Source organism: Zootoca vivipara, chromosome 3 (assembly GCF_965207765.1).
Source record: "Zootoca vivipara chromosome 3, rZooViv2.hap1.1, whole genome shotgun sequence".
Classification (NCBI taxonomy): domain Eukaryota; kingdom Metazoa; phylum Chordata; class Lepidosauria; order Squamata; family Lacertidae; genus Zootoca; species Zootoca vivipara.
Genome location: NC_142586.1, coordinates 113357129 through 113377909, shown reverse-complemented (window position 1 = coordinate 113377909; position 20781 = coordinate 113357129). Strand labels below are relative to the sequence as shown.

The 20781-nt window shown below is 43.2% G+C and overlaps 1 protein-coding gene and 1 long non-coding RNA gene across 2 annotated transcripts; both read left to right on the top strand.

The window, feature by feature from the left end:
• The first annotated feature begins 7450 nt into the window (after positions 1 to 7450).
• Positions 7451 to 12389, top strand: LOC132591927 (gallinacin-10). Its single transcript, XM_060273150.2, has 3 exons — positions 7451 to 7573; positions 8004 to 8145; positions 12049 to 12389. Exons 1-3 carry the CDS (start codon positions 7516 to 7518, stop codon positions 12059 to 12061), a joined length of 213 nt encoding a protein of 70 aa, XP_060129133.1. The 5' UTR covers positions 7451 to 7515; the 3' UTR covers positions 12062 to 12389.
• Positions 12390 to 15629: 3240 nt separating this feature from the next.
• Positions 15630 to 20555, top strand: LOC148686436 (uncharacterized). Its single transcript, XR_015949216.1, has 3 exons — positions 15630 to 15753; positions 18476 to 18602; positions 19899 to 20555. It is a non-coding gene; the product is annotated as an uncharacterized LOC148686436 (long non-coding RNA).
• Positions 20556 to 20781: the final 226 nt, after the last annotated feature.

Below are 20781 nucleotides of genomic sequence, written 5' to 3'. Positions count from 1 at the left end.
CAGGACAAACTATGCACATCCAAGGTCACGGGTTCTAATCATAACAACTCTAAACAGGGTTGAGAAAGATGCCTGTCTCAAGACCCGGAAGGCCATTGCCAGACACTAAACGCCACACATTTTTCCCCCTCCAAAGGATCCTGGGAACTATGGTCTACTAAGCATGCTGAGAACTGCAGCTATGTGAGAGGTAAACTACAGTTCCCAGAATCCGTTGACACATGGGAAAATTTGCTTTAAATGTATGGCATGTATGTAACTTCAGCGTAGAATAGAAAATACTGAGCCGATTGTTCAACTCAGTACAGTGGAACCTCGGTTTATGAACAGCTCAGTTTACTAATTTTCGGTTTATGAACGCCGCGGACCCATCTGGAATGGATTAATTCACTTTCCATTACTTTCAATGGGAAAGTACGCTTCAGTTTATGAACGCTTCAGTTTACGAACAGACTTCCAGAACCAATTACACCCATGCTTCGGGTTAAGTACGCTTCAGGTTGAGTACTCCGTGGACCCGTCTGGAACGGATTAATCCACTTTCCATTACTTTCAATGGGAAAGTTCGCTTCAGTTTATGAACGATTCAGTTTATGAACAGACTTCTGGAACCAATTGTGTTCATAAACCGAGGTACCACTGTATTAAGCATCTCGCTTTATAACTCATTTGTACTTCTATTTCAGCAAAACCAACATTTTGCTTATTCTGATGAGTGATGACCAAGATTCCAGCCCCGATGGGAGCACTGTCTCGTCTCCCTCTGAAAACATATGGGATATTTTCAATATTCCTGCCAGACAGTCATAAACTTTGCTAAGTTTCTTTTATTTAAGAGAGGAGAGTTAGGTACAAATGAGTGAGGGAGAAACAAACTTCTTGCGTGTTTCTCCTATTTTCTTTTAAATAATAATACTAATAATGATGATGCAAGAATATAAATCCTTACTTCAAGAGAGAGGAATCTGTGTTCTGTAAACTAAATTCTGAGCCAGACTCAACAGAGTGACAAGAGGAGATGTCCTGTTTCCTTCGTATGTCCCCAGGTACTGAGCAGGTGGCAAAAGCCAAGTTTGTTTGGCAACTGTTCTGAAGTTATACAAATGTTTGCATAGAAATACAAAGAAAAAGAGAAAAACAGTGCATACTTTCGTGAAAATAGCATTGAAATGCATTTTAGTAGGGGAAATTGCTTGCAAAAATATGTACAAAATGGGTATGTTTGAAGAAATTCACCCTAAATTGCTGATGAATTTTCAGGAGGAGATTTTCAGATTGCTGCAGAAATGGCCAGAGCTGAATTTAAGATTAGAAAAATGAGAAAGTGAGAGATATCATATTGGTTCTCGGACACTATTGCCCAGAAACCTATGTCCCCACTGTGGAAGGACGTGAGGATCCAGAATTGGCCTCCACAGTCACTTATGGACTCACTGTTAAAACCATGTTTATGGAAGACAGTCTTCCTTGGCTATGGTAAAGGTAAAGGACCCCTGACAGTTAAGTCCAGTCGCAAATGACTCCGGGGTTGCAGCACTCATCTCGCTTTACTGGCCGAGGGAGCCGACGTTTGTTCACAGACAGTTTTTCCGGGACAAGTGGCCAGCATGACTAAGCCGCTTCTGGCAAAACCAGAGCAACACACGGAAATGCCGTTTGCCTTCCCATCGCAGTGGTACCTATTTATCTACTTGCACTTTGACGTGCTTTCGAACTGCTAGGTGGGCAGGAGCTGGGACCAAGCAACGGGAGCTCACCCCGTCACAGGGATTCGAACCGCCAACCTTCCGATCGGCAAGCCCTAGGCTCAGTGGTTTAGACCACAGCACCACCCATGTCCCTACTCAGCTATGAGTGATTACCAAGGAAGGAGGAGGAGGAGGAGGAGGAGGAGGAGGAGACCACCAGAATTACGCTTTCCATTTTTAAGTTCGGAATAGAGTAGTTGCTTTGGAAGACGATCATCAGGCATACGCACAACATGACCAGTCCAACGAAGTTGATGTTGAAGAATCATTGGTTCAACACTGGTGATCTTTGCTTCTTCCAGTACACTGATACTAGTTTGCCTGTCTTCCCAAGTGATGTGTAAAATTTTTCGGAGACACCGTTGATGGAATCTTTCGAGCATATACACTATGCTGGTCACCAGACAACAGTTTTGCTTGAACTCACAAACTCAGCATTGGATTTTAATTAATTATTGCAATTGTAGGAAATATCAGAATATTGCAGCTCTCTGGTTGTGTGAAAAATGATAAAGATATAAAGATATAATAAGACACTGAGATACAGAACTTGATTTTTCTGATAGATTGGTGGTGCTGTGTCAAAATGCAACAAGCTCTTCCCGAATAACTCACTCAATTTTTCCCATCTAAAAAAATGAAAATACTAGTTGCATTGGACCTGCTCATCTTTTTTGGGGGGGGGAATCCTTTTTGGGGGGAGCCCTCTTGTGCCTAGTTTTCCCACATTGCAGGTGTGTCTATTTTCCTCTTATTTCCTAATTAAATTTCTTTTCCTACAGGAACTAGAGGCCCTACAGTAAATATTGCATTGGGGAGAAACGTTGCTTTGTTGCTTGTCAGTAATTTGAATCCAGAGATCCCTTCAACTGTAGGTTTTCAGGGTTGAACAAGATGCTAAATTACCTGTAAAGCTGGAACTGTATGCCTGGAGTAAGTCAGAACTAAGAAGTTATTCATTGCAGTAAGAACAGCATGGGTTGTGCTGAGAGGGAGGGAGGGAGGATTGTTTTTTTGAATGCACTCATTGTAGTGCTGACATCATAAGTTGCATTAAGCACTTGGGTTTACTTATTAAAATTGCTATATAAATGGTTTGTGGTATGAACCCTGGGAGATAAATCCTCCCAGTGGAGATTTAATGGGAAGAATAACATGTATTCAAATGGTTGAATGAGCTGGCATGTAAGTATAACATTTGCCAGGCTATTAAATCCCAAGTTTAGAGAAGTTAAGGGTGACCCGATCAGTAGCAGAGAAAGAACTGAAATGTGTTTGTGGGTCGCAGTTCATTGAGTAGATCTCTCAGTTGGATCTGGTAGAATCTCAGTACCTGGACCAAATTAGGCTGATTGCAATTATTGTGAGCTGTTTTGAGCTCAACATTTGTTGTTGGAAAAGGAGAATTCAAATACAGTGGTACCTCGGTTTTTGAACGTCTCTGTTGATGAACGTTTAGGTTTTTGAATGCCATAAACACAGAAGTAAATGCTTCAGTTTTCAAACACTTTTGGGAAGTCAAACATGCCACACGGCTTACATATTGAGTTTTCCTTATTGAGGCTTTTGTATTGAGTTTTCAGTTTTTGAACGTCTCGGAACTTGAACAGTCTTCCGGAAAGGATTATGTTTGAAAACAGAGGTACCACTGTATTAAATGACCTCAACTCAGTTGTGGAATTCCCTCCTCACAGAGATGCATCTAATATCACAACTGTGCAGCTTTTGTTGCATGCAGAAGACACACACCTCTTTACCCCGGCCTTTAGCACTTCAGGTCATTTGTTTTCTCTGAATGGCCTTCCTTTGCTGTATCCATACTGCTCTGTTTCAGGATTCCTTAGCTGTGATTCCTGCATTGCAGGGGGGCCTAAATGACCCTCGGGGTCCTTTCCAACTCTACTACGGTTGAAACACTTTTTTATAACTGCACGATAATACTGCTGTAACCTGCCCCATGTCCTTAGAGAGAAGGTGGGCAAGAAATCTTATAAATAAAACAAGTGTCCTGTTTTCTTTTATGTTGGCAGTGCATTTGTTACCACAAACCAGAGCACCAGGAAATCAGCTCCCCTCCCCTGCCTCACTCGTAGGAAGTATACAAAGAAAGCATTCCCTCCAACATTCATCTGATGAAAATGTTGTTTAGTCGTTTAGTCGTGTCCGACTCTTCATGACCCCATGGACCAGAGCACGCCAGGCATTCCTGTCTTCCACTGCCTCCCGCAGTTTGGCCAGACTCATGTTAGTAGCTTCGAGAACACTGTCCAACCATCTCATCCTCTGTCATCCCCTTCTCCTTGTGCCCTCAATCTTTCCCAGCATCAGGGTCTTTTCCAGGGAGTCTTCTCTCCTCATGAGGTGGCCAAAGTATTGGAGCCTCAGCTTCAGGATCTGTCCTTCCAGTGAGCACTCAGGGCTGATTTCCTTCAGAATGGATAGGTTTGATCTTCTCACAGTCCATGGGACTCTCAAGAGTCTCCTCCAGCACCATAATTCAAAAGCATCAATTCTTCGACGATGAAAATGGGGGTGCCCTATTCAATTATTATTATTATTATTATTATCATTATTATTATTATTACCCTGCCCATCTGACTGGGTTGCCACAGCCACTCTAGGTGACTTTCAACATATAAATAATAATTTTAAAAAATTAAACATTAAAAAATTTCCCTATACAGGGCTGCCTTCAGATGTCTTCTAAAGGTTGTATAATTACTTATCTCCTTGGCTTGAGGGTCACATAACTCCATACCCTCCAACATTTCTCCAGTGAAAATAGGGATGTCCTAAGGAAAAGTGGGACATTCCGGGATCAAATCAGAAACTGGGACGGCTTCTGTAAATCTGGGGCTGTCTCTGGAAAACAGGGACACTTGGAGGGTCTGAGAAAGACAAACACAGGGACTCCTCTCTCCTCTAAAGTGAGAAAACTCTCCATGTTGTGACTAAAGTCTTAATCACAGAGATAAGAGCACAGCAAAATGGCACAGCATACACAAAGACCACATGTTTTCTAGAGATCAATAAGCCACAGGTGGGGGTGGAGAGACTCGGAGTAATCTCGATATCTGGATTCTGAATTGGTTTTTGTTTTATGTTTATGTTTTTGAAAATCAAAAATCAAATAAAAATCTATTATTATTAATAATAATAATAATAATTCAATCTGCAGGTAGGTTGATGGTGGCCGTCACTGTCTCCTGTGGAAGGGAGTTCCATAGTTTAACTGTGCGCTACATGAAGGACTATTGGGCCTGAATCTTCCAATGTTCAGCTTCATTGCATGTCCACACAAACATTGTGTGCCCCACGCTGACATGGGCAAAAGTGCAGTTTCCAGGCAGTGCTGGATTTAGGGCACTGTGGACACCGTGCGCCACAAAATTGAGAAGATCTGTAATTGAGAAGATCCATTTCGGTGTGCCAAATTTTGGCCTCGCACAGGGCACCATACTACGAAAGAAGGAATCCCATGTGTGCTTTGAACAATCCGTTACTACCCCACCCCCCCATTGCCTTTGGGGCAGTGTGCACTTTGTAGGCGGCTGACATAGGCCTGCAGAGAACTTTGTTCAGGTGCTCCAGGCTGACCTATCAGTTGCTATGCTGACAGGGACCAGATCTGGGAAAGGACATCCTTGAGGATTAAGTGACCCATGGCAAATGGGAATAGATGGTGGGCAGCCAGCCTTGTCACCTCCAGCTGTGAGCTTCTGATCTGTGACGGACATTGAGACAAGAATCAGCAGCCCATGTTGGCTAGCCTGATGCAACTAAGTTGGAAAGGATTTCATAGAATCATAGAGTTGGAAGAGACCACAAGGGCCATCCAGTCCAACCCCCTGCCGAGCAGGAAACACCATCAAAGCATTCTTGACATATGCCTGTCAAGCCTCTGCTTAAAGACCTCCAAAGAAGGAGACTCCACCACACTCCTTGGTAGCAAATTCCACTGCCGAACAGCTCTTACTGTCAGAAAATTCTTCCTAATGTTTAGGTGGAATCTTCTTTCTTGTAGCTTGAATCCATTGCCCCGTGTCCGCTTCTCTGGAGCAGCAGAAAACAACCTTTCTCCCTCCTCTATATGACATCCTTTTATATATTTGAACATGGCTATCATATCACCCCTTAACCTTCTCTTCTCCAAGCTAAACATACCCAGCTCTCTAAGCCGTTCCTCATAAGGCATCGTTTCCAGGCCTTTGACCATTTTGGTTGCCCTCCTCTGGACACGTTCCAGCTTGTCAGTATCCTTCTTGAACTGTGGTGCCCAGATTCCCTCTGATATGGTTCCAATTTGGAAACTCCAGTTGGCTTCATTATGTAAAAACATTCCTCTTCTCCCAGGTCTTTGGCTAATTAAGCAATCTATGATGTTTGGGGGGGTATTGTTTTGTTTGCTATTATATTATTTTTTAAAATACTGTAAATCACCCTGTGCTGCTCAGATAAAGGGCAACATATAACTTTAATGTCAACCAACCAACCTTTATGGGCATACAGGAATATATGGACCAAAACATAAAATTGGCAGGAGGAGATGCTTTGAGACAAAACTTTACAGGTGACAGATCTAATATATTTAATAAACAACAACAACAACAACTTAAAGAGCTTATCAGTGTTAAATAAGAATAATGATATTCTCCTTTCTTGTCTCTTCTTTCATTTGCCTGACCTCATCGGTGGTTTCCTCTAGAGGAGGTAGATCAGTGCCAAGAACATTACTTAGCTATAAGTTATTTACTAGATAGAGACCTGCTCAGATTTTCCCTCTTATCATCTGTGCAGATTGCCAGACTCCACTTTTGGTCGTTTAAGTGCATAGCCAGCCCAAGGCTTCCATCAATTGCGCAAATCAAGGCTTACATCCAGGGCCAAGTTCACAGCTTGGAACCTTTAGGTGTTAACAGCATTAAAGCCTCAGGACAAGGCCGGATAAATGATTTGCACATTATAGGTCATTTAAATAATAATAATAAGGTCAGGCAGTTTCGAGTAGTCAAGTTGAAGCTATGGAATTTTCCTGTTGCTTCACCCAGACTTTCCTCACATCCAGTATTTCATGCGCAGTTTGTGATTTCACCTTCTCCCCAAATGAATTTGTTTTTTTTAAAAAAAAAAAGCAACAGTGCTTACCCTCACCATTATCTTTTTCTTGTTTCTTATTTAAAAGAGACAAATTCAAGAGGAGAGGCTTATCAATGATTATTAGCTATGATGGCTATGCTCTGCCTCCTCAATTGGAGGCAGAAATGCTTGTGGAATATCAGTTGCTTGAAACCAAAGGAAGGAAGAAGGCTCTTGTGTTCAAATCCTGCTTACATATTTCCCACAGGAATCTGGTTGGCCGCTGTGAGAACAGGATGTTGGACTAGGTGGGCCATTGGCCTGATCCAGCATGCTCTTCTTATGTTCATTTCTCCGTTTCCAAGAGCCCCCAGGAGTTCCCTCCATCAATTAGGTCACAAGGAACTTAATGTGTTGTTGCTGAAGTTTCGTAAGAGTGCATCTTGCATCATTACTTAATTGTCACATCATTTGAAATGTGCAATTGCCTGCCAGCAGCTGACAAGTTTTCCAAACTGCTAAGGACAGTTACTTATTGACAAGTAACATAGCCACCTAGATTTCACAATCGTTTCAACCCTATAAATACGCAAGCAGTCTCTAGCTTCGACCTCCATAAAATCTCTGGCCTGAGAATTTGTGTGAATTTCTACTGCCCACCAGACTCGCAGAGCCCACCAGATCACCAGCCATGAGGATCCTTTACTTCTTCGTTGCTGTTGTCGTCCTCCTCTTCCAGATTTGCCCAGGTAAGTTGGAAAAGAACTTTGGCCTCATACACACACACCACACACAAACACATACCAACACCAAAAGAGATGCAAGGTTTTCAGTTTGGTGGGAGGGAGGGAGGGGCACAGTTTGTTTTTATTCTCAGTTTATTTGGCTTGCTTCATTCTAAAGGCTTAGAAAGCTTCCTCATCCATTTAGCTCAGTAATTTCTGTACTGAAGTAGCCAGTATGGTGTTCTTCAGATGTCCTGGGTGACAACTCACATGTGCCTCAGCCAGGATGGCCAATGTTCACAGCCATTTTGTCACCTGATGGGCTGCCCCTAATTATATGTTCTACGGAGAGATACCTGCTCACACTCCAAGCTAATGCTCACAACTGTGGGTTGTTTGTTGTATGTGAATGAATAAAAAGCTAAGAAACTAACACCCCGTCTCTTGTAACTAGGTTATGCTCAGGGTCCTCCTCCTGATCTCGGCGATACTCTTGCCTGCAGAGCAAAGGGGCAGAGTTACTGCATTTTTGGTCCATGTCCTCCAACTTTTAGTGTATCCGGAAATTGCCATGGAGGATTGAACTGCTGTACCAAGTAAGTACCAATATTTGCATGACTTCAAATATTAGTTCCATTCCGTTTTTCTGATTTGCTACTATGGGATAGCATTGTGATGAAAGAAAATCTGTGGCGGCATTCCTCTCAAAGGAGCAAAGGACGTTCCTCTTAGTTTTGTCCAGTAGACTACATTCCAGGCACAGAGAAATCTAAGATTTCTATACACAAATGCATACTTCTCCATTCACTCTCCATTCATGCAAGAGGCATTATCACAGTCCAATGACATATTCTAGCTAAACAAACACACTTGAGAAGGTTGTAGAGCAAGGCTGGTGGGGGGGGGGTCTCCTGGCGAAGAATCTAGAGCAGGGGTGGCCAACTCCCAAGAGACTGGGATCTACTTGCAGATTTGAAAACTGGCAGACATCTACCCCATTTTGGGAGGTTCAGGTTGAGCTTTTTTAAGGAAGGAGGAAGTCCCTGTTTTTTGGGGTTCAGGTCAAAGTTGTTGAGCTTCTTTGGGGGAACCAGGGATCTACCACAGACGTCCAGTGATCCACCGGTAGATTACGATCTACCTGTTGGATGTCCCTGCTCTAGAGAATTGGATAGGAAGGCCTGGGGGGTCTCATTTGAATGCCCCCCCTTTTGACCAGAGGTTCCCCCATCCTTGAGATAATGAGTGATATATAGGCCACATGAATGTGTGACTCAACCCACAGAGCAGAACTTCATTGTCATGATCAGAGCAGAATGACATACACTGTATTATAAAAACTTGGGTTGCATAGCATGGGCTGTGAGAGGTGTGGCCCGAAGGGAAAATTTCTAGGGCCAGATAGAGAGGCCTGGAGGACTGGCCCTGAGGCTCCCCACCCATGTCTTGTAAAATAACAGAATCATTGAGTTGGAAGGGTTCCCATGCCCTGCACTGCAGGAATGTCAACTAAAGCATCCCTAACAGATGACCATCCAATCTCTGTTCAAAAGCCTCGTGAAGCAGACTTGACTGTCTTCCTGATGATTCTATTGTTGTTGTTTAGTCATTTAGTCATGTTCGATGCTTCGTGACCCCATGGACCAGAGCACGCCAGGCACGCCTGTCTTCCACTGCCTCCCGCAGCTTGGTCAAACTCATGTTGCTCACTACTATAACACTGTGCAACCATCTCACCCTCTGTCGTCCCCTTCTCCTTGTGCCCTCAATCTTTCCCAACATCAGGGTCTTTTCCAGGGAGTCTTCTCTTCTCATGAGGTGGCCAAAGTATTGGAGCCTCAGTTCAGGATCTGTCCTTCCAGTGAGCACTCAGGGCTGATTTCCTTCAGAATTGATAGGTTTGATCTTCTTGCAGTCCATGGGACTCCAGCACCATATTTCAAAAGCATCAATTCTTCGGCCATCAGCCTTCTTTATGGTCCAACTCTCACTTCCATACATCACTACTGAGAAAACCATAGCTTTAACTATATGGACCTTTGTTGGCAAGGTGATGTTTCTGCTTTTTAAGATGCTGACTAGGTTTGTCATTGCTTTTCTCCCAAGAAGCAGGCGTCTTTTGATTTCGTGACTGCTGTCACCACCCGCAGTGATCATGGAAACCAAGAAAGTAAAATCTCCCACTGCCTCCTTTTCTTCCCCTTCTATTTGCCAGGAGGTGATGGGACCAGTGGCCATGATCTTAGTTTTTTTTTATGTTGATCTTCAGACCATCTTTTGCGCTCTCCTCTTTCACCCTCATTAAAAGGTTCTTTAATTCCTCCTCACTTTCTGCCATCAAGGCTGTGTCATCAGCATATCTGAGGTTGTTGATATTTCTTCCGGCAATCTTAATTCCGGCTTGGGATTCATCTAGTCCAGCCTTTCGCATGATGAATTCTGCATATAAGTTAAATAAGCAGGGAGACAATATACAACCTTGTCGTACTCCTTTCCCAATTTTGAACCAATCAGTTGTTCCATATCCAGTTCTAACTGTAGCTTCTTGTCCCACATAGAGATTTCTCAGGAGACAGATGAGGTGATCAGGCACTCCCATTTCTTTAAGAACTTGCCATAGTTTGCTGTGGTCGACACAGTCAAATGCTTTCACATATTCAATGAAGGAGAAGTAGATGTTTTTCTGGAACTCTCTAGCTTTCTCCATAATCCAGCGCATGTTTGCTATTTGGTCTCTGGTTCCTCTGCCCTTTCGAAATCCAGCTTGCACTTCTGGGAGTTCTCGGTCCACATACTGCCTAAGCCTGCCTTGTAGAATTTTAAGCATAACCTTACTAGCGTGTGAAATGAGCGCAATTGTGCGGTAGTTGGAGCATTCTTTGGCACTGCCCTTCTTTGGAATTGGGGTGTAGACTCATCTTCTCCAGTCCTCTGGCCACTGCTGAGTTTTCCAAACTTGCTGGCATATTGACTGTAGCACCTCAACAGCATCATCTTTTAAAATGTTAAATAGTTCAGCTGTAATATCATCCCTTCCACTGGCCTTGTTATTAGTAGTGCTTTCTAAGGCCCATTTGACTTCACTCTCCAAGCTGTCTGGCTCAAAGTCAGCAACCACACTACCTGGGGTATACGAGACCTCCATACCTTTGTGGTATAATTCCTCTGTGTATTCTTGTCACCCTGATGACTACTTGGAATCTCCTTTCTTGTAATTTGAAACTTGAATCCATTGATTCGGATCCTACCTTCCGGAGCAGGAGAAAACAAGCTTCTTCCATCTGCATGTAAGCCCTTCAGATGTCTGAAGATGGTGATCAGTCTTCTCTTCTCCAGGCTAAACATACCCAGCTTCCTGACGGATAGAGAGAGGAGATTGTTAATATTGGGATTGGAAAATTGTGAAGTAATAGAGAAGACAGCAGAAAGATAAATGATAGATTTTTGGCTTTTGAAATCCAGAACACGGGAAGTCCCACAAAAATTAAATAATTCGGATTATATAATTGACTATATTGCTTTTTTTTTTTGAATGTGGAAAGATTTGATTTGCTATTAATATGAATGTTTTTCAATTGGAAAATGAATAAAAATTATTTACAAAAAATAAAAATAAAATAAACATTCCCAACTTCCTCAACTGTTCCTCATAAGACTTGGTTTCTAGGCCCTGATGGTCCTACCATCAGTAGGCAGAAGACGTTCAGGAAGCTATTACCCATTTCTTTGGGGACTGTACCACATTGATCTAACCCATGGGTTCCCAAACCTACCGCACTTCGGGCCGGTTCCTGCAGCACCAATCACGCAGGGGCCAGAGGGCGGGGGATCGTGTGCCAATACTCATGCGCACACGCTATTTCCGGCGCTATTTCACAGGAGCACTGGAAATAGCTTGTGCGCATAAACAGGGGCCTCCTCCGTCCTGGAAGTGCGCTGGAAATGACGTTTGTGCATGTGCTCAAGCTATTTCCGGTGCTCTGCGACTCGGAAGTGAGCAGCCACACTGCGCCACGCCAGTAAGAGCAGGTGGTGGCAGAGGACGGTGGCAGCGGGGGGCGGGCGGAGAAATGAGCAATTCGGGGCCCCGGGCATACCTGCCAAGTTGCTGTCAGAGAAATAAGGGACCGGGCGGAAGTAGCAGACCGGAAGTAGCGCTGCCGCCATTTTGGAACTGGGTGGAGCATGCTCAGAAGTGACTTTTGATGCTGCTTTGCCAAGTTCCAAAATGGCCACCGCGCCAGAAGTCGCACTGCAGCCATTTTGGAACTGGGCAGAGCAGCATCAAAAGTCGCTTCTGAGCATGCTCCACCCAGTTCCAAAATGGCCGCTGAGCCAGAATAAACTGGGAAAAAACAAAAAAAATCCGTTTTTTTTCCAGCTAGGAACAGCTGGAAAAATGGGGATTTCCCGAGGAATACGGGAGACTTGGCAGCTATGGCTCCAGGCCATAGTCTGGGGCCCCCTGATCTAACCTTTCTACTTTTTAAACTTCATAGGATACTTGCCTGAGGACAACTCTGTGCTCTGATTTCTCCACTTCCATCAGAACCAGTTCTTTGCAAGAAGCAAGTCCACAGTACTCTTTTTCTCCTCACCACTGCAAGGATGTTCTGAAAATGTACCACAGTTGTGCACTGAAACTACAGCTCAATCACCACTCCTCTCTCTCTTGGCATTTCTCTACATTTCTGCCCACATTCTGTTCAGGGATTCAGTCATCAAATGTAGAATGTGCATGTTCTCCTCTTGTCACTTAAGGGGCATTACTTTCACCAAGAGCCAGTTTTCTGTCATTTTCTCTTCAGATTACGACTTAATAAAAAAATAATCAAATGAACAGCATGTCTGTGATCTCCCTCATTTTAAACAGAGCTGTGGAGTCAAACACCTGCAAGGTTAAACCCAGAGGTTCTGTAAAACCCAAGGTGAGTGAAGCCAGCCAGCATCACTATGCAAGAGTGAGGTCTGACCACGGAACTGCTAAGAACCAGTTCAGGAGAAAACTAACAGTTGAATGCTGGAGGGAAAAATAACTCCAGGTAAGGTCAAAACAAAATTTAAAAAAACCTTCCAGTAGCACCTTAGAGACCACTTCTTCAGAAAGCTCATACCTATGACAAACTTTGTTGGTCTCTAAGGTGCTACTGGAAGGATTTTTTAATTTTGTTTTGACTGCATCAGACCAACACGGCTACCTACCTGTTCCAGGTAAGGTGTAAGGAGAACTCTTCCCGTATTGTAAAAGAAAAGGGGGGGTTGAGTAAGTGCTTCAGCGCACTGTGGTTAGATTATAAATGGTGAAGTCGCAGAAGGTGGTTAGGATGAGGATAAAAGAACCCCATGTGACATAGGTTTATCCTCTTTAGAGTATCATAATAGAAATGGTCTTGCAGGCTCTTTTGGACTCTGTGGGGCAATGCATTACTGAATCTAGTCAGACTTGCTGGGATCTTGGTTATGAAACTTTGTTTTGAACCCCAAAAGGGAATGTTCTTTCCCACACACCCCAGAGATTCTCCACTTGGGAAAAATAACATTGTAAAACTTACTTTCAGTTAATTTCCTACTCCACCTGTCTCTATTAAGTTACTCCAGGGATTAAATCCTCAAAGTGCAACATTTTGCATTATTGGGTTGGGAGGGGAGATCCCCTTTGCATGGAGCAGCAGGACTCAAGACTGTCTCGCACAACACAGGGCACTCCGTCTGGCTAGACTAACTACTGGGCTCTGGGGTTGCTGTTGTTAAATTTATATTCCTCCTTTCTGCCAAATGTTTCTTGAGGCCTCTAAGATTAATGCAGATACGACGTTGTCTGCTCTATTACTTTCTTACTCTCCCTTTACCATAAGGTTCCAGGATGGGTTACAATAATAAAATATACAATTATATAAAAAGACAACTGTTAGCAGCAAAAAAGCTAAGAAAAAAGCACAAAACCATTTAGAAATCTATATCTAAAAAGAAGGCAAATATTTAAAAGCAATTTAACACATGACAATAATTAAAAAGGGGCCTAAATTCTTTCATTTATAAATGAATTCTAAATTAAATAATCAGCTTGTGTGATCTCTCCCCCTGCCCAGCAAACATTTGATGAAATGGTACTAGATAGTGTTTCTACCAGGTCAGACTATTTCCCTATGTAGCCCAATATTGCCTACTCTGTCTGGCAACAGCTCCCAATGATTTCAGGGGAGCTGCCATTCTCCTTGCTTTCTACTTGATCCTTGTTTTCAACTGGCGATGACCCTCCTTTATTCCTTTCCTTTCTTTTTTGTTTTTCCTTGGTGCTTAAATTTGTATAAATATAGAACAATAATGGTAAGACTTTAGGGGTAATGATGGTTAGCCAGATGGATCTTGGATTGGATCCTGCTGGGTTTTTGAAATATATGCAGCTTGCTTCCCTCCAGAGGAAGAATAGCATTTGTTCCACAAGCCAAGTACAATCAGCAAAGGTCAATCAACTTTACTGCACAGAGATCGTAAGGAAGTAAATAAATCAGGAAGGGTTCATTGATTAACTGACCCCTTCCTGTAAAAATGAGTGCTACATGCCAAGTTCATAAAGTTTGTGACTTTACAATACAGTGGAACCCCGGTTTACGAACACCTCGGTTTACGAATTTTCAGTTTACGAATTCCGCGAACCCATCTGGAACGGATTAATTCACTTTCCATTACTTTCAATGGGAAAGTTCGCTTCAGTTTATGAACACTTCAGTTTATGAACAGACCTCCGGAACCAATTACACCCATGCTTCGGGTTAAATACGCTTCAGGTTGAGTACTCCGCGGACCCGTCTGGAACGGATTAATCCACTTTCCATTACTTTCAATGGGAATGTTCGCTTCAGTTTATGAACACTTCAGTTTATGAACAGACTTCCGGAACCAATTGTGTTCATAAACCAAGGTACCACTGTTGAACAAATGAAATATGAAGGCTGCCAGAAGTTAACATGGTAGAGGTTATCTTGCTCTCATGGGATCGTGTTTAATCTGAAGGTTTGTCTGTTCTATAAATAGTGAAGCTGAGAAGTGACTGGGGGTAATTACAGTCAAACCTTGGTTCCCAAACGCCTCCATTTTGGAACGTTTTGGCTCCCAAATGCCGAAAACCTGGAAGTGTTCCGGTTTTAGAATCTTTTTCGGAAGCCGAACGTCCGATGCGACTTCCGCTTGAGAGCAGGAAGTTCCTGCAGCCAATTGGAAACTACGACTAAACATCAACAACATAGGGCCATCATGTGTAAGAGCAACTTCAGCACTTTGCACACATCTGCTGTTATTTATTTCAAGAAAAAGCTTGGTCAAGAAATCAGATCCAGGGATCAGATCCAGGGTCCATATTCTAGTCCACCATCACAATTCCACAAGATGGAATCCGAAATTATGTAGCTGAGAAGACCACAACCAGGGAGGAAGACAATGTCCACCATTAGCCAGCCCACAAGATATATTTGGGGACTGCATAAGACCATCATGTGTAAGAGCAACTTCGGCACTTTGCACACATCTGCTGTTATTTATTTCAAGATTTATATATCACTTGGTCAAAAAAAGCTTAGAGTTGCTTAGGGAAAACCAAGTCAGTTATTTGTAAGAAAAATACCAATAGAATCAAACTTTAAAACCAAAGAGACATGCAATTTATAAGTAAGACCAGCACTTCTAAACTCCCTTTAAAAATGGAAAACTATTAGTGATACCCCAAAACTTTTTTTTATATAGCAAAAGGCAATTTTTATCCCTCCAACCCCCCCCCCCCCACACACAACATGAGTAAGAAACTTGTGTGCACAATTCCCAGCTCTTGAGTTTCACCTAAGGCCACCTTGGCCACCCTGATCTGTCATGACATCCAGTCTGCCCAGGTGTTCCAACTCCAAAGAACAGGGTCTTCTTTCCATGTAAGAGTGTGGCACACTGCCTAATGGTTTTCTTGGGGGTTTTTGTGGTTGGTTTTTTCCCCTTTTTTGGGGGGGAGGAGGAAGTATTATTTCTAATTCAGTATTTATGCCCAAGAGCTGGAGGAGTTGCCCTCCCCAGAACAGTACAAAAGGCTTGCACAGACCACATTGCCTGCCAGTTCTCCTTTCCTTGTGCAGCAGACGTCCACCTTTACCTTCTCAAAGCTATGAAGGCCTGCTACTTTCTCTTTGCTGCCCTTGCTTTGGTGATCATTTCTAACCAATGTAAGCAATTATCTGAGACCCAGATAGGTTACCCTTTTAATACTATCAATGTGCAGGGCCAAATCTTATTCTGGACTGTTTATCCCACTCATGCTCTCCCCTTCGATGCTGACATATAGTACCACTGAGATAGTATCACTGTTCTTCCTATTAAAGAACCAAGGACACTACATGACATACAGCTTAAGGTGATGTAGTGGCAAACAATGCTAACTCCCAAATAAAAATGGAAGAAGAGCCAATGGCTCATCTAGTCCAGGCTTTCCCAAACTTGGGTCTCCAGCTGTTTTGGGACTGCAATTCCCATCATCCCTGACCGCTGGGTCCTGTCACCTAGAGATGATGGGAGTTGCAGTCAAAAAACAGCCGGAGACCTAAGTTTGGGGAACCCTGATCTAGTCCCTGTTCTTACAGTAGCCAGCCAGATGTCAATGATAAGCTCGCAGGCTGAATCTGGCCACACCTTTCAATTCAGCTACCGGTATGCATTTCGGGGGTGCTTCTTAGTCCCTGCCTGGCAAGTATATCATTGAACGTTTGCTGCCTGGGAGGGAGGGTTATGCCCGTCAAGGAAAAGAACAAAGAAGCATGATAGATAGATAGATAGATAGATGATAGATAGATAGATAGATAGATAGATAGATAGATAGATAGATAGATAGGATTGAGCACTCATGGTCTTTTTCGAAAATATATATGTTATAGGGATGGGTTATTCAATGTTTGCTGCCTGGGGGCGAGGGTTATGCCCATCAAGGAAAAGGACAAAGAAGCATAATAGGTAGGTAGGTAGGTAGGTAGGTAGGAAGGAAGGAAGGATTGAGTACTCATGGTCTTTTTTCAAAATATATATGTTATAGGGGTGGTTATTTTATTGGGGGGAACCCACATCCAAATATAAAGGTAGGTAGTTCATGCCCTCCTGAAGATATGTGGTGTCTCCAAACTGCAAACCTCCATGTGAAGAAAAATAAAAAAAGTTATAGTGGTTTTACTTAAAATGTAAACCCCCCATATGAAATTTGGGTTACTTCCACACTATAGGGGCAACAGTCTCTCCATATGCCATGCATGTGGGAATGTTCAGGGTGGCAGGAGAGGATATGTTGTTGTTGTGTAGTTGCTTAGTCGTGTCCGACTCTTTGTGACCCCATGGACCAAAGCACGCCAGGCACTCCTGTTTTCCACTGCCTCCTGCAGTTTGCTCAAACACATGTTGGTAGCTTCGAGAACACTGTCCAACCATCTCGCCCTCTGTCGTCCCCTTCTCCTTGTGCCCTCCATCTTTCCCAACATCAGGGTCTTTTCCAGGGAGTCTTCTCTTCTCATGAGGTGGCCAAAGTATTGGGGCCTCAGCTTCACGATCTGTCCTTCCAGTGAGTACTCAGGGCTGATTTCCTTCAGAATGGATAGGTTTGATCTTCTTGCAGTCCATGGGACTCTCAATAGTCTCCTCCAGCACCATAATTCAAAAGCATCAATTCTTCAGCGATCAGTCTTCTTTATGGTCCAGGTCTCACTTCCATACATTGCTACTGGGAAAATCATAGCTTTAGCTATACAGACCTTTGTTGGCAAGGTGATGTCTCTGCTTTTTAAGATGCTGTCTTTTAAAGATGTTTGTCATTGCTTTTCTCCCAAGAAGCAGGTGTCTTGAAATTTCGTGACTGCTGTCATCATCTGCAGTGATCATGGAACCCAAGAAAGTAAAATCTCTCACTGCCTCCTTTTCTTTCCCTTGTATTTGACAGGAGGTGGTGGCAGGAGAGTATATATTGTGTATTAAAATCCTTCCTAACTTGCGCTAGCAAGTTCCTTTACTTGGCAGAGTTTGCATTTCCCTTTTCATGCAGAGCAGAAATCTGGTTGCAGGCTCGTTAGAACCTCTTACTATTACGCAATTCTATTTCCCTCAGATTGAATTATATGTTCCTGGTAAGAATCCCCTTTTAAATCCCTCCTAAAAGAATAAAGACATCACAGTCTTATTCGTAAGCAATAAAAGGAAAGTTTACTCACAATCAGGCAGAGCACAGTGTGATCCCTGAAAGCAGGATTTAGGCTTAAAGGTACAAACTTACACTAACAGGTTTATCCCATATGGAAGCTGACCTGGGGAACTGCTTGGCTAGCAGCCAGCAGTTCAGTGCAGGAAGTTCGCAGGAGGAAACGAAGATGTAAAAGATAGAGAGTGGCAGCATGCCTTGGCCTTTTACCAGGTCTGGAAAGGTCATGCCCACCCACTAGTCACATGCAAGGACGGATGCTCCAGGCCAGGAGGAACAGGAAGTTTTGACTGGTTGGACCAAACATTCCCATGCATGTCCACTCTAGCAAAGGAAGGAAGGTGGTATTTGAGTGCTCCCAGTGGATTATATCCCACATTGCACCTATCTGAGAAAAGAAACAAAAACAATGAAGTTATAGCTGTTTAGCTTTCCCAATGCAAGTCAATGGGATTTTAAAAGATTTGGTTTTCAGGAGCATAATCTAGATTCTGGGGTTGGGTCAGGTCTGTTCCACTCTGGATCATCCCGGGTTGCAAAATCAGGCCCCCAATGAGATCAAGGGCATCCACAGCAATGGCCTGCAATTGCTCTGTGGTTTACCTGAGTTCTTCCTCCTTCTTAATTTCTCTTTATTTTATTGGTATTTTTTATTCAAATCTAATGTTTTTCTCTCTGGGCAATAAACATAGACTTCCTTCAATCTTTTTCCACAGGAATATATGCTGAGGCAAACAATGAGGCTGAGTGTATACAAGCTGGAGGTGTCTGCACAGATGGTTGCTTTGCCAGTGTGTATCACCACCTCGGATATTGCAGTCCGGAACAGTTTTGCTGCAGACGGTGAGGCAAGATTTTCCCATTTACCCTGTGTAGAGTTGGGAATGCTCACCATTTGATGTTAAATATTCTCACTGACTTTGGGCCGGGTGCCTGTCAGCCTGTGCAGGAATGGGGAAGAAGCGTCCACAATGTGCTGCGTTCAGGAGACAACGAATCAACTGGTCTCAGCTCCCCAACCCCTTCCTCTGCTTTTATGTTTCGAGAAGTCAATACCGTACTGGAGTTCGCTTCTTGGCGCAAACCACAGTTGCTCATGGCAGTGCTTAAAGCACTCAATAGCGGAAAGGCCCCAAAGAGCATAAAAACTGCTTCCTCCCCTACAGACCCTCTCAGGTGATAAGAACAGTAGCGGGAATCCCCTTGGCTTGCTCCACCAGCTTTAGAAGCTCAGGGGTGGTGGCCCAGGAGAAGACCTTCAATTTGGCAGCCCCTGGGTTGTCAAGCCCCTTCACTTCAGAGGTGCATATGGCAGTGGCTTGCGGTATTTTTTTTCCAAAGGGGAACAGGTAGGGCACAGGTGCCAGCTTGCGAGGGCGATGTGGGGGGCGGTGCCATGCGTGTTAACATCCCAAGCTGGTCAAAGCTTCCCAGGCTTTGGGAAGGAGGAACCAGGTTTTAATACTTCAATTTACCAGAAACATTTAGGGGTGTAGCCTTGTTTCCTGCTTGGCAGGGGGTTGGACTGGATGGCCCTTGTGGTCTCTTCCAACTCTTTGATTCTATGATTCTAGTCCTCCATACCCACTGACCTCACACCACTGGCATATGACACCTTCATAATATAGCTTCTGGAAGATGCTGGAATGCACCTCTTAATCCTAGCTTTTGAGATCGAAGGTATATATTTTTAGGAACCACCCTATTTCTGTGACAGTGAATGGTTTAAAACTGTTTTGAATGCTGTGTTTTAATTGGAACCTGTCCCGGGACCTTAGGGTGGAGAACAGGTAAATAATACAACTAGCGGTAGGAGTAATAAAAATATCCCTGACAAGGAGCTGTAAATTGACTTGTCACATTCTCCACACCTGTGTGAAGCATCCATCATCAGCCGAGGTCCAACAGACAACGTATTCACAAGCCATGCTTTGTTGGAGGAAGGGACAGATTAAATTAAAGCATTTTTTTTAATAAAAAATAAATAAAGTTTTAAGGAGCAACTTATATAAAAGAGATTTTATAGTCAGTAGCATTATGGTTTGGAAGGATTTGTCCTTTGGTTTGTGTTTAGAACAACAATTTATTTGCTCATGAAGGCCTGGCGATCTTACATTTTTGTGTTTCTTTGTTTTGCAGATAGTAATTGTGGAGTTGAAGTTCTGTTTCATCAGTCTTCCAGTGGACAAGGACTCAGCATGTAATCCAAAGGCAAAAATTCATATACTAAAGCACCCCACAGAACTTGGATCTTTTGCTTAGAATAAATACATGGGGTGTTATCCAACGAAAACTTACTCAGAGTAAACTCATTCAAATGAATTCCTTGATTCATTGATTTTAATGACTCTGTTCTGACTAATTATTCTGACTCATGTTGAATATCACCCATGTTGATTTCTTTTCTTTTCATGATTGATACCTCTTTTGATCTAAAATAGATATTTCCCTCTTACCATTGTGAAACTAATAATTTTAGTAGTGAATCATACATTTTTCCTCTTCAAAGGAGAGATTGGCAAAAATATAAACATCTGCTTGGTGCCACATTGGTCTTCTCTTTTTGAGAGACTCAGATTGCACCTCAGGTAGATAAGTATTTTTGCCTTAACGCTGCCATACAATCATATTTCCCACAGCCTTGTCAGAGAATATTTTCCATGTGTGATTGAACCACATGCTTTTCTCTTCTGTAATCATGAATGGTATTTCCTGCTTGGCAGGGGGTTGGACTGGATGGCCCTTGTGGTCTCTTCCAACTCTATGATTCTAAGTAAAGAAGTTTGTTGGCAAAAACGAGACGGCTGTGACTCTTCCCTGACACCTAAATCTTCTGTGTTCTGTGTAAAGGTGGCTGTTTCTTCTGGGCTTTAAAAAAATCGGAATGGGGTGAATGTGATAACATGCCAAGGTGGCTGCATAACAGGAGAGAGGGGAAGGCTTGGGAATGGTGTGTGTCTTATTTCTGTGCAAGATCAAGTTGAGGAATGGAGGAACAAAGGAAAAAGCTGTTGTAGATGAA